This window comes from Colius striatus, chromosome 10 (assembly GCF_028858725.1).
Source record: "Colius striatus isolate bColStr4 chromosome 10, bColStr4.1.hap1, whole genome shotgun sequence".
Lineage (NCBI taxonomy): Eukaryota > Metazoa > Chordata > Aves > Coliiformes > Coliidae > Colius > Colius striatus.
Window position 1 is genome coordinate 4755567 of NC_084768.1, and position 17301 is coordinate 4772867.

General features: G+C 39.1%; 1 protein-coding gene across 1 annotated transcript in view; it reads right to left on the reverse strand.

Moving 5' to 3' along the window:
• Positions 1-508: 508 nt before the first annotated feature.
• ZNHIT6 (zinc finger HIT-type containing 6) overlaps positions 509-17301 on the reverse strand; it is a 34412-nt gene continuing 17619 nt past the window's right edge. The window contains exons 9-10 of the mRNA XM_062004190.1: positions 4976-5100; positions 509-822 (exon numbers count right to left, since the gene is read on the reverse strand). Coding sequence (XP_061860174.1) covers positions 737-822; positions 4976-5100 — 211 coding nt within the window. The 3' untranslated portion in view covers positions 509-736. The remainder of the gene's footprint in view (positions 823-4975; positions 5101-17301) is intronic.

Consider the following 17301-nt stretch of genomic DNA (forward strand, 5'->3'; position numbering starts at 1 on the left):
ACTATGAGATGCATAACATACGCATTGGTTAGAAGCTCAGTGTATTAGCACTGGTGACACTCCAGGTAGCCATTGCTATTGATTTTTAAACTCTATGTGAATTTAGAAGATCAAGGTAGAAAATCTCCCACTCTGAAAACATGGTTTGACCCATCCTTAACACATTAAACAAGATGCAACCAAGTATGAAAAGAAAAAAGTATTGCACCCAACACGTCACCGCAGAAGATTCAAGTCAAAAGCAATGATCAGTTGCAGCAGCTCAGCATGACAAAGAAATGCCTCACAAGAAAATCAATTTAACGAAACACCAGTTGGTTTTTACTCTGTAAGTTTAAGCATTAAGACTCAAACCCACATATAAATACAAATTTGTGGTCAGCTATTTGAACTCGGAAATCAGACATTGAGCTGTTAGGGGAAAAGGAAAACAATACATCGTTGAAACTAACTTGGAAACTTTAAATTTGGGTTACTCTGATTTGTTAAAGACACATGGACCAAAGGGTGCAATTAAATATCATTTTTTATTCTAGAACCAAGAATTCCCTGTCTCTTCATTTACAACCCTAAATATGCATTCCTAAGTCCAAAAATAGGCTGGCAGTTTCAAAGCACTGCCTTTAGTGAAGGAAGCCAAACCCAATCTCTGAGAACTCAGCTGTATACAAAAAGATTTAATAAAATAAAAAAGAAAGATAAAATGCTCATTCCACCCTCTTCTCTCAGAGAACCATCATGAGCTGTCTCGAATTTCCCCTTCTTCCATAGATGAAAGGGATGAACTTTCACCGTCTGATTTCTCCGCAGCTTCACTGGCATCTGAGGGTGTAGGACACAAGCAAAACCAAACAAGTAGTTAGACTTAGCAATGTTGTTTGCTCATCAAACAAAAGTAGTTTCTTTTCCTTTTATTCACACTTGAGGATAGCTACTTTGAAAAACATAACCAGTCCCATGAGATGAGATAAAGCCCTGGGCAGGACCTCGCTGTTGCAGGAGAAAGCGAGACAATGTTGAGAATCTCTTTTGGTCCTTCGACCTCGGTCTTTCAGTCAAGTAGGTAAGCAGAGTATTCACCCCACACAAATCCTTCCTCTTCATTCACTGAGAAGTGCAAATTGTTCTCTTGGCTTATTTGTTTTAAACGTTGCTTTCTGTGTTGCTACACTCACATATCGCAACTGCAATGAATTACAAATCACTTACACTGCTATCAGCGTTTTGGTTCAAGTGGGAAACTACTGAGAAAATTAAGATGAAAACAGAAAATTAAGATGATGCACCTACATGCCCCTTCCCTGTGTTCCAGTACCCCAAAGATGGTGTTAAGCTGTGTGAATTCATGAGCTAAGGCTGATGAGGTTGAAGCTGCACACTAACTCGTGCTTTAGGACACAGCTGTTGTGCTCTGCTGGGATCGTATCGTGAGGCACTCATTTCCCAAACTGGTCTCGCATTCTGAGATTCCCTCTTTAACAGCCATCGACCCTGGTCACCTTGTGGTGAGGTCACCAAATACCACTCATCGGTGCCACTCAAGAAGCACAAAAATAAACTGCAGCAAAGTCAGTCCCTGATTCACACTCTGCTCTCATTGTTATTTGCAGTATTTGATCTGACTATGAATTTAGAGAAGTTTTTGAGCATTTAGTGTCAGTAAGATGCCTCAGTAAGGAAACGTTACTGAAAGGCAGCTGATGATGTAGAGTTACCATCTTTTTTTTTACATCTCTACAGCTGGCAAACACAGATAATACCTAGGATACAGTGTGCACCTGTACAGTTTCAATGGAATTTGTTCAAGAAAATAGAAACACTTCACCCAGAAACATCAGAGGTCACATTTTGTCTACATTAAATCTAGTGTATAATCAATTAACAGTTATATGCCAGATATGTACTGAGTAATGCACAAAGTAAGAATTGTTTTTGCCCCTAAGTCCTGTGAAAGCTTCTATAATCCCCTATGATCTTCAGCCATGACTGACCCCATATGCTGAATTCAGAGCACCTGTAGTTTTTGCTATAAGCAAGTCAAGCATCAAAACATCACATAAAAGAATGTGGCAATCTTCTGACTCACAGTGAAGTTCAACAGACAAGTTTCAGCTTTAGTTTAGTCTGTTACAGGAAGTTTAATTTAAGGGGAATTCTAGATTCTCTTCACCCCAAAGGAACGTATTTTTACGGTGTTGATAACATTCCTTATAAATTAAGACTGCCTGGTCCTTCCCACAATAAAACTGTCTGCGCTTATGATGCAAAATTTAAACTCTGAGTTTAATTTTTTCAGTGCCAGTTTCCTTCCTCAATCCTTTTTTTAATTTTTGAAGTTTCAGCCAAAATTCTTCAGCCATATCTAAGAACAAGGGTAGGAGAAACAGGCTTCGTCCTCACTACACTCTAGCAGCATCTCCTTGAAGGTGTGCGGCTCCTGCTCTTCCCGTCTCTGGGGGTAATAATTCTAATTGCAGGGAGAACAGTGGTCTCTTCCCAGCACATGCCTGTTGCTCTGGCTGTGAAAAGTTGCCCCTGTTCTTCCTGGGGATGGGGGTAGATGTGAGATTGCTCAGCAAAGAAACACGGATGTCTCTGTGCTCTGGCAGACACTCCGTCAGACACGCACTCACCGAGGCGGCCACTACTCGCTGGACTGGTGCTTCAAAACACGTGTCTCTCCTGGGGCAGCAGAAAAGAAAGGCAGTACCGGCAGGGAAAGGACAAGCCAGAGCAGGATGGATAGCTTAGGAGTACTGCGCCACTGATACAAAAGCCGTATGTGTCAAAGAAACTGGACTGCAAGTAACACACAAGATGCTGCCAGCAGAAAGATCACCTCTTGGGAGATGGGAGGGGGCTAAAGCATTTCTTTAATACAACAGCCTTCTTCCCAGACAGTCTGGAGATGAACTGAAGATTTCCACTCTTAGATATTATCTGCAAAAGCAACTGGGAAAGCAAACTAAATACTGATTTTTGGCCTTTATTCTGTAAAGCTGACATACCAGAAGAGTACATGACAGTGCCTGACTTCATTAAAAGTGGTATTTTTGTCTTCAAGTGGGATAACAATAACAAAAATCCCCAATCCTTCCTATCTTTACATTCATGTTTTGAACATGCTTTTCCTGAAAGAACCTGCAGGTCACTCTTAACAGAAAAAGCTCCAAGAACACAGGAACACAGGGTCCAAACCAAATTCAAAGCTCAAGTGTTAATATGTGAACTAAAAAGATGTAAAAAAAATGGTAATGATAGAGGTTGTGAAAATTATGGGCCTTTTTGCTATTAGCTATAATCTTTTACTACATTGTACCCAAGACACCTGAACAGGGAACTAAGCACTCGATTTCTGGGGAATCTATAGAAACAGTTTAAAAAAAAAAAGTAAGAAAGTTAATGGTTCCCAAAACCTGAAATAGCTGCCAGGGATCCCTGAACATCAGCTTCAGGGATGACTGGCAACTGAATGATGCCTGTAGCAGAGGAAGGTCACTGCCTTCATGACAAGCACTGCCTGGTGACAGAGATGTCGGCACTTCTCCAGCTGTTACCATCTTTCTCTTGCCCTTCTACTCTGCCTTTTACAGAATCTGCTAGGTGCTGTTGGCAGCACAACCTTAAAATACAGTTGGTCAACCAGTGCTTATGTGAATCCATATCCTTAAAAGGACAACGTCCCTACTAGCTCAGGAGGCAACCACCCTATTCAGATTAAGTTGATGAGTCAATCAATTGAAATTCCCTCCTGACATCTAAATCAGAGGGGTAGGGTTGACTATAGAAAAGCAAGGGACCTAGATTAAGAAGTAAAGGGTAAACTCAAACTACCTAGTTTCTTTGTACTCCAGTAGTAGGTACATTCACTCCTAGAGAGAGTAACAGTGGACCTAGTTGCTCAGACAAGACTCCTATCTCATTCCCTGACACAGTGTCTCACTCTCTGAAGCTCTTGCAAAAGAAATACCAAAATAGATGTTTGCATGCCATTTCTTTGAAAGGAGAAGGCTCCAATGGTTTGCTCAGGGTTATCTAGCCAGGACAGCCAAAACCTATGCAAGTTTTCCACTGGCACAATATTCTTAGTCTCGTGTGTATTCAGTGCAAGTAGATACATATAGAGCCATGACCGTTGCTGCAAGGAAACCACCATTGCAAATGTATTTCTTTTCCTTAGAAATATGTAAAAACTACACACCAGCCCATCACTGAAAATTATAAAGCTTGGTAACTGCACTGATAGGCTGGGGGCCTAAGAGACAAGGGAACTGCTTCCTTCTATCAGCAGCTGTATAAAGCAAAGCTGGGACGTGAAGCCTTTATGCTGGGGAGAAAGATGAAAATTATCTTCAAAACTGAAATACAAATTCCTGCTAGACCTGGACTTTCCTCTAAGTTAATGCCAAGATGAGTTTTCTCTCAACTGAATACTTTTTGAATGATAGCTTTCAAACATTTCTCTTTTAATCCACCCAAAAATCTTCTTTGCCATTATGATTTCTAATAACTATCTATCCTGTAATTCAGAACTATTTGTCCAATTTTAGGAGTTATGCTGGGAAATAATGGAGAATGATTCCTTTGTATGATTAGCAGGCTTAGGTAAAACTCATCTTCCCTAGACAGCTGGACCTTTTAGAAATAACCAATTCCATCACACTGATATATACAAAATTTAACACAAGTCTGAAGAATTGTTTTACATTAGTGGCTAAAAACATAAAAAAGAGAAATAAAAATCAAGCACCAGTAAACAAAGTTAGGAAAAACACATACAACACAGCTTATGGATATATACCATATGCAGTTTTAAGACAGAACTAACAGCTTTTCTTTAAAAATCTTTTAGATTCAGAGAGAAATGCAACACATAATGCACATTCTTGGTATTACTAATAGGTGTATCCTTAATCACTGTTTACTTAACTAAAATATCTGAGTTTAGCACAACAAGAAATAAATATCTGCTTACCTTGGCCAAGAATCACCATGTCATTCTTCAATGTTCTCAAGACCACAAATAACGTTGGGTACTCAATTATTACTTTGCCCTTCAAATTGTCTAGGAGGCTTCTACTGGCATCCAGTTCATGGTACCTTAAAAATAACAGGGAGGTTTATTTTGGATTTTAATACCACCAAGGACATAATGTATACTTTCTGAAAAAAAGAAGGAAAAAAAAGAGAAAGAAAAGCTTTCTGGCAATTCACAGGCTTTTCAGATGGTATCATAATCAGAAGAACTATCTTATGATGCATCTTATGGATGCATCAAGAAGAGTGTGGCCAGCAGGTCAAAGGAGGTTCTTCTGCCCCTCTACTCTGCTCTGCTGAGGCCTCATCTGGAGTCCTGTGTCCATTTCTGGGCTCCTCAGCTCAAGAGGGACAGAGAACTGCTGGAGAGAGGCCAGCACAGGGCCACCAAGATGATCACAGGACTGGAACATCTTTCATACGAGGAAAGGCTGCGGGAACTGGGGCTGTTTAGTCTGGAGAAGAGGAGACTGAGGGGGGATCTTATTAACATTTATAAATACCTAAAGGGTGGGTGTCAGGAGGTTGGGACATCCCTTTTTTCTATAGTAGCCAGCAACAGGACAAAGGGTGATGGGATGAAGCTGGAACACAAAAAGTTCCACTTAAATATAAGAAAAAACTATTTCACTGTGAGGGTCAGGGAGCCCTGGCACAGGCTGCCCAGAGGGGGTGTGGAGGCTCCTTCCTTGGAGGTCTTCAAGACCCGCCTGGACACGTTCCTGTGTGACCTGATCTAGGTGACCCTGCTTCTGCAGGGGGTTGGACTGGATGATCTCTAAAGGTCCCTTCCAACCCCTGCCATTCTGTGATTCTATGACTCAAACTACATATCCATAATTGTTAAAAAACCCTCCTAACATCTACAAACAACAGAACCAAAGTAAAATTTCTCTAAAGGTTGAAATGTTTCATTGGGTCTTAAAAAAATATCTTTACCAAAATCAGATGTAGACACAGGATTATCAAAATGGATATATTTACCAAAATCTGACTCTAAATTAAGCATAAGACTTAATGTTCTATCTATGGGCTTTAATATTACAGGTTTAATTCACATGCTTAGTAGTGTATCTTATTTATCACATTTGCTTATGAATTATCAGTGAAGTACTGGAAAGCATGTCTGAACAATGAGTAAAGTGAAGGCAGATTGCAAGCACTTGGAGCTCTGTCTTTGTGGAAGTAGAGGCTCTCAGAACATCGAGGCAATGACTTCTAGAAGGTGGTACAACACTTTGATTCACACCCAAGCAAATCTCTGCTAACAACACCATCTGCAAGAAACTCCCTGCAGAAATCCCCACCTGTGTGGGTGCTACAAGAGGCACGTGACTTGGACGCACAGTACTTGCCCAGAAAAGGGCTCCTCTTCACCCCAGAGGGTGAATCCAGGTACAGAATAAATGATGTCACAGTAATAAAAAGTAAACTGAGCATCTTCTCCACAATTATATCCTAGAACTGTAACATTCTCTCCTAGCTTCCTAACTGAAAACCTGGATGTAGGATTTTGGGGAAAGGAAGGATATTTCAAAGACCTCTGAAAGAGAAACTCCGCTGCTTTCACTTGATATAACTGTGGCATCCAACAGATGCTCTGATATGATTACACTGCAATCCCAGTTATGCAATTCTTTCTGTAATCAGTATTATTAAATTACTACTAAACTATTGTATCAGTTAAAAGGCAAATGAAAGGCAAACAAAAATATACTGTAGGCAATAAGTGGAGTATTTCCCATAGCTGCACTGCCTCCTCTGATCATTAACATATTATGCAGTTGGGTTTTCTTTTGCCAAAACCAACACTGGATGGGTGGAGGAAATTATATACTTTACGATTTACAGTAATGTGATTAAGAACAGTACATCAGAGGAGTTAGCACACAAGATGAATATTGAAGGCAAAACAGGACTTGAGTTCTTGGGATTTGAGGGAAATTTAGTTTGAGCAAAAACTATTTCTTTCTCATATTCAGCTTCAATCATCATGAAAATATTTGGTTTCATGTTTCTCTCAACCCAGAGTAATTATGACCTCTTCTTACTGAAACCCTTTAAAAGGAGTAACAGTATATTACATTTCTTGTTGAATGAATGCATTCATAACTTGTGGATTAACACACATGAACAGAAACATATTTATTGCTTTATTTACAGTACTCTAAATGCAAAGTATGGCAATACCTTTCGGTTGGCAAGGACCTCAACACATTCTTTTCTGGTTAAGCAAACATTTACCACCAAGAGGCCAAAGTAATTCACATGCCACAATACACTTTCCATTATCTCATGTTTTAGACAAAACATCTTTAGCGTCCAGCTTGGCATAAGATAAAACAGTTGTACTTAAAACTATTTTATGATAGTAAATTACTGAAGTGTTAGATCACTGAGTCAGAGCTTTATCTTTTTTGTGTTTAAAGTAAATTTTATTGGTTGACAGTGACAGAGAAAACATCCAAGTTTTTAGGGCATAATGTGGACTGTAAACTTCAGGGAGAATATAACAAAGGAGATTAATGCTTCTCAGTTTTACACTTTGCTGTTACTGTCTGTGCTGTCAAACAGACCCGTCTTCCACGTTTACATACAAGTGCAGGTTGAGGTTTTCATCTAATCCACTTGCCAACCTCTTGTCTATCATGCTTGAAAGATCTCAAAAGAAAACTAATACTTGTCGCTCAGTTCCAAAGTCTTAATACAGGACTGTTCTGTATCACTAGGACTGCGCAGCCTGCTCGGTAAGAAGCTGCAATCTTCTTCAGGCCCTTCCTTCGCTGTGACAACCTAGTAAAATGAATGACAATCAGGCTGAGTCTGTCCCTTCACTCACGACTCTTCCAAGCTCCAGAGACAGTTGCAAGAACCAACCTAACTGAGGCTGTTATCCTAAATAAGCTCCATCAGCTTGTCATGACAGGATGGATTGGAAGCTAAGCCTGGCTCCCAGTGAAATGTCCATTCTGAGACAGGCCATTCACTGCCTTACACCCCCATCTTTACATCTTTCTTTTAAACCCTCCTCCTGCTTTCTCTTTTCTCCCACTGCCCAGTTCATATAAATTCTGTGCTATGGCCTCCCAATCCCCCTACTGAGTGGGACTTCTCTTCACACCCTTCCCTCTCAATCTTCTTTACTCCCTGTATTTACTTGTCACACATTTTCTCTCCCCCTTCCATACATTCCCTCAGCCTCCTTTTCCAGCACTCTTTGGACATGCTCATGGGCATGAAGCAAGAAATAGGCCTGGAATTTTTCTTAACAAGACAATTTCATTTATAAGGACCACAGAGACAATCTTGGCAGAAAACAGCTTTTGATTTGAGCTGGAATGAAATAACCATAACTGCTTTTTAAAGGACAAGAATTAAATAAAATTTGCCTGCCAGCAGGCAGTTTAAAAGCCTACAAAAATTGTGACAATTGAAAATATTTAACAGGACTCAGCAATCCCACATTGGTTCCCATAAAAAAACCTGTTACAGTTGCTCTACAAATGGCTTTGTTACCTTTCACAAAATGCCAAAATTAATGTGGCTCTGCGTGTCTGATAGCATCTATGAGTTTCTCCAAAGGACAGTTTCATTATCTATAGTTATTCCACCACCTTCCAGGAATTCAACAATTCAGTCTCCTAATCTGTCTCCCACAGGCAGGAATGCTGTATTAGGTCACTGCATCACAACAAGCTCCCCTCAAATGGAGCCTGTGGCTATCACTGCAGTGGCGTAACTTGTCTCCACGAATTCAGACAGCAGGAAATTCCCTGCTGATCAGGTTTTCCTGAATGGCATCTACAGGAACTTTGATTTTAATAATAAAGAAAAATCTGCAATCTGGAATTAAAGATAAATTGTAACCATGTTATTTCTTTAGTCTTCTAGACACTGAGAAGAGAACAAACAAGTTTTAACCATCTAAACAATTGTAAATATTACTAAAATGCGTATTTGGATAATGACATAATTTTCCTGTGAGAGAGATCAACCAAACCCCTCGCACATATTTTAAACAAAGATGATTTTTCTTCCTAGAACTGAGTGGAAACATCGAGGTATTTACTTGGCATAATTCAGATACAATAAATCATGCTATCTGCTTTGGGCCTAAGCCTAAAAATCCACCATCAAAACTTCTGCTAACTTATGGGAAGAAAGAAGGTATTTCCACCCCCCAAACAAAAGAAGGTAGCATTTCCTAGGTATCTGCATTTGCCTAGACAAGAGCAAAGACTGGGTACAGCATTTAAAGTCTCTCCAAAGTACTCATTCTGAAGTGCTGCAGCACAGCAAAGATAATAACTAACAGATGGACTTTCATTCCTAAGTGGTGAATAAGCTCTTCGTGTGGTTATGATTTGGTGAACATGGAAGTAGTGAAATGCACTCTTGAATTAGGTATGAAAGGAAAGTTATATGGCAGAAAGTGAACACAATGTATTGAAATAATATGCAATTCTTACACTTAACTCTTGTCACTAGAATTCTGACATTCCAGAAATCTGGAACACAGTGAAGTTTGTAAGAAACTTCATGTGTGAAAAAGAATTAGAAAAGTCAACAAGCAAAAAAGCACAGACTTTAGAAACAACAACAAAAAAAGCAAATTAGTTGCCCTAACACTTCCTTCGTAACCAGTTCTTATCAATAGCCAAACAATATGAAAGACTACTCTGCTTGAACACTCTTTTAAGTTGAGGGGACATAAAACAAGGCCAAGTTAATACTTTAATATTAAAAAAGATATGTACAATTTACAAAAATATTTTAAAACTTGCTCCTCCTTGGTCTACAGTTTTCCTCTTGTTCCAAGACCTCCATAGTTTGCCTCAAGAACTGTTTACTAATGCCTCCTCCATGCTGTTGATACTTGCATAGCTCAACTTGTATCAATACAGACCAGATGCCTGTCCAATCCCTTTTCCAGTCAGAGCCTCATTTTAAGTAACTTTTCCATCACACATGTCCTTTTTCTAAAAAAAAAAAAAAAAAAAAAGGAAAATTTGGGCAAGAAGCCTCCTCTCATGAACCTCTTGGCCTGTAAGTTCTGCTGGGATCCAACTAAAAAGGCACACGAGGAAGAGTTGCGAGTGCACCAGGAAAGCATTTCAGACAGCATTTCAGACCAGGAAAGCATTTCAAGACTCTCCTGGACATGTTCCTAAGCAACCTGATGTAGGTGAACCTGCTTCTGCAGGGCGGTTGGACCAGATGATCTCTAAAGGTCCCTTCCAATCGCTGCCATTCTATGATTCTGTGATTCTATTCTGCAACATCATTGTTTCCTACATATACCTACATACACAGAACACATAAAGGGACTTCCAAATAACAAGGAAACCATGAAGCTGTTCCTTCTCCTTGCCGTATTTCTGCCACAGATCATACTCAAAGACTGCAGTAAGATAAGCTGTGACAATGCAGTTTCCTCTCTTACAGGCTGCAAGAAGCCCTTTTGGTAGGGAAATCTATGAACTGCTGAAAACTAAAATGTAACATGGGTAAAGTGTAAAATGGGACACCCTCCCCCCCACCTGAACAAACCAAAATCCTACAAACCCCCTCTTGTAGTTCAGTAAGTTAAATGACTACAGGAGGAAAAAAAGAAGTAACACTCAGGTGAAGACAGCAGGAACATCAGTTGTGACCTAAAATTATTTGGCACAATAGCATATGTCCAGAAGGACTTCAGGGTTTGCTCACTTTTACCCTAGAAAATACACAAAACAGTTAATGGAAAGAAGTGATAAGCAAAATAAGACTAGAAGTATGTCACTGGAGAAGCACAAAGGCTGTCCTTGTTTAAACCTCTTGAGAATGAGGCAGTTGCACAAAGAAAAACACAGTAAAAGTTGTTTAATGACAATCATGGAAAAAATATATCAATTGATGGCAAAACCCATAAGGCAGATAAAGCATCTGCTGCAACAATTTAGTAGACTGAGCATTAGGAGTGATGTGGTAAAAGGATTCAGGACATACAATAGTGATTAACTGAAGTACAAACCATTCTGCATCTTCTAGTTATGGAAGAAAGTACGACAAAACAGAAGGAAAATGTGAAACCAGCAAATGTCAGTTTCTTGGACCAGTAAAATTTGGTTCAAAGAGTATAGAAGTGATACTACATTTCAAGAAAGCAAATACTTTCCCCATCTCATAAGACATAATGAAAAGTAACAAAATCCAGCAGCAAGCAAAGATGATATAATTCAAGTGCATCAGGACAACAGTCCTTTATTTATACAGGAATTTACTTGCTTTGTGAAGCCAGGCAGCTTTACAAACTGCTCAGAAGCTCAGGGTTTACAAAGTAGTATAGGTATAGAGCAGACATACTGGAAAAGGGTACATCACAGTCATGTAAGGCTACTGAATGACCCAGATAAAGAATGAAAACAGACTAATGAGTTTATGATAGCCAGAAGGCCTAAAGAAAACATAATATTTCACAAGGGAAAAGTTAATAAAAAGAGAGTGAGTTGACTACTGAAAAGGAATGCCTGAAGTTTCAAAATCTGAAAAGATATTAGTGGCATCTCTAGTACAAGTGAAAGCCATGGGTGGTTCCTCAAAAATGCAGAGAAGTCAAAGTATGTAACTTGTACCGTTAATACAATATTGGCATGATCATGAAGAAAAAGCCAATGCCTTAAGTCTACCTTAATTACAGTACTCTGTTACACAGCCTCATGAAACATCACTGTATACAATTTTAGAGTTGGGGGGTGTACCAAGGAATACCAAAGGACATGATGAAAAATCTTTAATACTTCAGAGATCTAATAGGTCAAATCTTAGTTCAAGAATTAACATAAGCAAGCAATGCACTGATAAAAATAAACAGTAATACAAAACTGAGGAGAAACCAGTCCTTATAACTCAGTAATACTTTTGTTATTAAAGTTGGGTTAATCTAATGAACCTCCACTTCAGGAAGAGGAAGAACTGATATTTAATTTCAGATCCCTACATGACAAATCCTAATGTCCAAATCTAGCTCACGTGGAGATAGTCTGAATACGTCTAACACTCTGTACTAAGCGGTGGGAACATATCCACAAATTTATCCTTATTTGCACGGGAATCACAGAGGCATAAACCTTCCATTAAGGGGTTACTAATGCTTTACAATGAAAAGGAAAAGCTATGAAATAAAGGAAAATTATTTTCTTGGCAAACAAGCAGGAAGGTCAATTCCCTTCTTGGCGAGGTTGAAACAATCAGCCCTAGCTCATTTCCGTCAAGAAAGAGAAAAAACACAGGGATTCCCCTTTGGCAGCATCAGGAGGAAATAACAGGTTTTTTCCTTCCTGACTGGAACACAAAGAGGTTCTCCTCTACTCCGCCTTGGGGAAAACACTCATGGCTACACTGCCATGCTACACTGCAGTGCTGCAGCTTCCAAGTTCAGTCTATCACTTCGGGCAAACAAGTTTGTCTCTTTGCTCCTTAAGCCTCTTACTCAGCTTTCCCATGCTGCCTGGTCCCCAAAACTGAGAAACTCAGCTCATTTTAATTCAGCATCTCACTGTGTCTCTTCCAAGAAACTACCAGAAAATCCTCTTTTTCTTTCAGAAAAAAATATTTTACTAGCAACCCAGAGAGACAGAGCTGCATTGAACTCCTCCATATATCTCACAAGTTAGTCTGGAATAGGACAAATGCGTTGAACATTATTTCTGCTCTACTGTCCATTTTTACCAGCTCCCTCCCCCACCCAAAGGGCAACAGATCATTCAACTGGGTTTTTCCAAATACAATCTTTTCTTGGACTTCATGGCATGTTTACTTGCTTTTCAAGTATGCCTTACATGTGCCTGCTACACAGTATACAGGCTTCCACGGAGCATTTTCCGTACTACACATATGTTACATAGTGCCTACCTTCAGGCAAGTTCCTTTCAGCTCCCTAGTAGAGAGAGCAGGCTGCAGCAAACTGCAAAACTTGTTCTTGAAATAGCCTCTCCTATGTGCACATTTCCTCAGAGACAGGAGAAAACTTGCCTACACCACACATGCTGCTCCTATCCTTCAAGCCCAGTTATGGTGCAGGAAAGAGGCCACTGTGTACAGTTTTCATCATGTTTTAGAATTTAGAGGCTGCCCAACTGCTTTGCCAGCACGAAGGATTCGAAGGTCTTTAGGTCTGCCTGTGGTGCTTACAGAACCCCACTAGATGACTAGACTGAACATACCACTGGCTGAAGCCAACACTGACATTTTCATTGTTATCTTGTCCTTCATTTCTTTCATGTACTCACATAGTCATCCTCTGTAAGTGGTCTCAATCTATCTTGCTGCAATATAGACAGCAGAATTTTGGAGCAGAGGCTATAATCTCAAACAAAACTTTGTGCAATGGATCTCTCAGTCAGCAGCTCTCTAGTTGGGACACTCCAGAAACCCTAATGCAGTGTCATTAATTACAAAACAGTTCATCCAAAAGAATTCAGCACGGATTACAAAACGCTGGATTGTTACTTTAAAAAACAGGCGCCCACTGGTTCATAAAGGAATCCCTTTCAAGAAAAAAAAGGAATAATTGCTCAAGATACTAAGATGGACAAATTCTGTGTTTCTTTGGATTAATCCCCAAAATCTTCTCAAAGGTCAAGGAACTGTAGTCAGACATCATAAACATTCAGCTGTGCATACTACGAATTCAGACCATACATACACTCAGCACTGACTGGTTTTCTGCTTTCCAGCTAGGTTGTGTAATACAGGATTTCAATGAAAAACGTACGTAGATAGGAAGGAAAAGTGACTATTTTTTTACAGTAAAAGCTGGCATCTGCTGCTCTGCATGGCTTTTGTGAGCAGAGACACTGATGTTCAGACAAAGGAGGAGCATGTGAAAAATTACACTGGAATGGCTGCAGTAACAAGACTAGAAAGTCTGAAATTACAAGAAAAACGTAACGAAGTGTTCAGTAAGAAAAGCTGAACTTTTAATTAAAAACCCCCACAAAATAAATCCCAACACTCTGGGAAAAAACAGCAGCAAGCGTTAATACACAGGAGTACTGTGTTTAAAAAACAGACGCCAGACTGAATTCTATTTCCCCTTGAACCGTACAAAGTCGCCAGAGCCTGACTGCAGTTGTGCAGTGAAGAATGACTATTGTAAGCTAGCTCCCTGCTTTTGAAAGCTGGCAGAGCTGCTTTTGTGCCAGCTGCTGTGAGCTAGAGAGGAGTAATGAATTCTACTGTCAATCTTTTGCTTGGCATAGGTTAAAGCCAGCTTGGGGTCTGTTCCAACTCATGCCAAGGCCAGCAGTTCAGACAGGGATTTGTATCCTTAATTCCTGTCTCATGTATACCACATACTACACAAATGCGAAAAGAAATTGCTTCCTAAATAAGACTAGAGAATCTTAAATGAACCACCCCATGCTTTTCAACATTTGCAAAAAATGCAGGAGAGGAAATAATGCCTGAAACGTCCCTACAGTAGCCCATTTGTTTTGTTAGACGACGTAGTACTTTTGAAATGAGGTCATAATGGGATGATAAAAATAACCAACTCACGCACCACATTAATAGCAGTGACTTTTAAAAGCCACTGAGTTACGTATGAAAAGCAAAAAGCAAAGACTACAAACTCTGTTGGTTTTACCTGGTTATTCACAAATAATAATGCAGAAGGAAATGCCTTAGGAAGACAATACAAAAAAATTAAGGAAAACACTAACACGATCAGTATTAATCCGATCTTAAAATCACTGACAAAAAAAGGTATCTAAAAGACATTTCTAATGACAGAAAAATAACCTAATGTAAATACTACATTTAAAAATAGTTGCTTCCACTACATTTGTATGACTCTTTGAATTCTAAGCCCGTTGGCATATTTGCACACAGTAAAGAAAAAAAAACTTACTTCATCTTTCTAAATCTATTACTGTGACTACTGCGATCTACTCATGTGATCTAACCCTTAGTTATTTAAAAACAATAGACTACAAAAGAAAATTCTCTTTGAGCACAGAACTCAGTCATCCAAGGAAATAACTCTCATTTCTGCCAGCTGATCTTGAGACAGGGAAGTGCTCCAAAATTACTAACATCATCCAGCCTTCTGGGAAGCAACCGCATTGGATCACTTAGAGCAAAATAAGTGTTCGCAGCCATAAAGCAATGGTATTTAGTAGAGAAGAATCTCTGATACTTGTTTAGCAGATTTTTTTCACTGTGGTCCAGAAGAATTAAGTGACAAACATGCCAGTATTCTCATGTGCACCAGTCAATGTCACCAACAGAGAGTAAGAAAGCCCCTTGATGTTGGAATGGGTACAAAAATGCTTTTGATATTTCTGTCTGAGTAACTGAAGCCTGAGTTGTACCAGTGCTACTGATATAAAAACCACTGCTACAACTGATTCTATATGGATCCCTGTATGGTGTGGCAGTTTTGCAACGGGGAAGCTACAGGATACAGGCTGGTATTGCTCTGTACTCTGTCTCCTTGAAAGATATAGTCTGCTGAAAGCAGCGGGCTTTTTAAAGCTTTGAAGGCCAACCAGACTGCATCTTCCAGGCACCTAAATACTCTGTCAGTGCTTACCCATATCTTCCAATCTCCAAAAGTCTTCTACACCTACTTAGTCTGAAACAATGTTCACCTGCCATTCTGAATGTATTAATAAGCAAACCAAGAAAGTTGCTATGTAAAAGATCTAACATTGATATTTACAAAAGCACTATTTTTCAATTTCAGTAAACTAAACGCATGTGATAAAGACAGGCAACTACCTAAACTAGATCTAGGCAAGATGTTACTGAACCTAGTAAGAGAGATATAAAGTTTGTGTTAAATCTTAACCCTATTAAGATTTAATTAATTGTCTTTTAGATTAAAATATCTACTGCAAACCAAGCCTGTGGCAGTTAATTCTCTTTTAGAAACAGGATCACCTTATACAATAAGGATGAGTGAGCAACAAACATCTGTAGGTACAGAAAACCCAAACTCTGACTGCTAATGAAAAAACCAATTGATCATTAACTTACTTGTAACCAACATCAAGGGTCTGTTGGATTTAGGAATTCTTTTTAGGGGGTTGTTTTTTTGGGGTTTTTTTTTTGGTTTTTGGGTTTTTGTTTGCTATATAATGTCTAATAAGGCAATTCTCAGGAAAACAAGAAGGTGCATTTCCCAAATCAGATTGTATAATTTGGCAGTTGTGCCGACCCTTTCCTTAGTGGAAAAAGCGATACTCTTACCATATGAAGTCACTTTCAAGGCATCCCAAATAAAGGACTGAAGACAGTCAGGACATTAATTTATCCTGAAGAAAGAAAAGACTACTTTATAAAAGAATGTAGACTGTAAAAATCATCCAAGAGGCAGCAGTTAAACCTTTCTTGGAATAGTTACAGCTGAGGAATGGACATCAACTAAATATTGCGTAACAGGTGATACAGGCAAGCATCACCAAACCAAAAACTATTATAACCTATTCAAAGGCAGATTCTTTTCCAAACCAAGGTTTTAAAGCAAGAAGACAGTTGTGTAACACAAGTTTTTTTAAATCCTCCTTCATAAGATTCCTTACAAAGTAAGTGCAGTTAATGAGAACACTACCAAGTGGTGTAACAGTCACAATGCTCTAAGTGTTGGGTGACAGGTAGGGAGGAGAGGACGTGAAGAGAGATTATGCTTTAGGTTACTCCAAGTAACTGTGGAGTGCTATTAATTCATACTGAAAGTAATTCTCACAAGCTGGTTACAAAGTTCTCTAAGAACTGTCACCACTGATGATAAAAGGCATCTAGCAGGAAGAAAGGAAGCACCATGTTGTTTGGCAGCTATCCACGATATCTGCACACCAGCAGATTTATCCAGCTGCTCTCTGAAGTTCTGCAGGACTCCTGTGAGGAAGCAGAAGTCTGTGCTAACTTGGCTAAGTTATATTTCTGGAGAAAGAAAAAATAATAAGAAAAAAAGAAAAAAATTTAAAGCATTCTGCAAAGGACCTTCAAACTAAAAGGGTCTTTGCTGCGAAACAGAGAAAACAGCCAAAACTAAACCACAAGCTCCTGTTTCATAAACAATTGCAGGAAGTACTAAAATCCTTCTGTAACATATTTATCTTAAAATTAGAAGACTAACATTTTATAACCCATAATAATCCTGCTTAGATGTTCTCTGAAACACTACTGAACTTCCTCAATAATATGTAATTGTAACTATGAAAACATTTTCTTCAAAAGGTTCTGCTAAGCCTAAAAACAACGTCTGAGTCAACAATG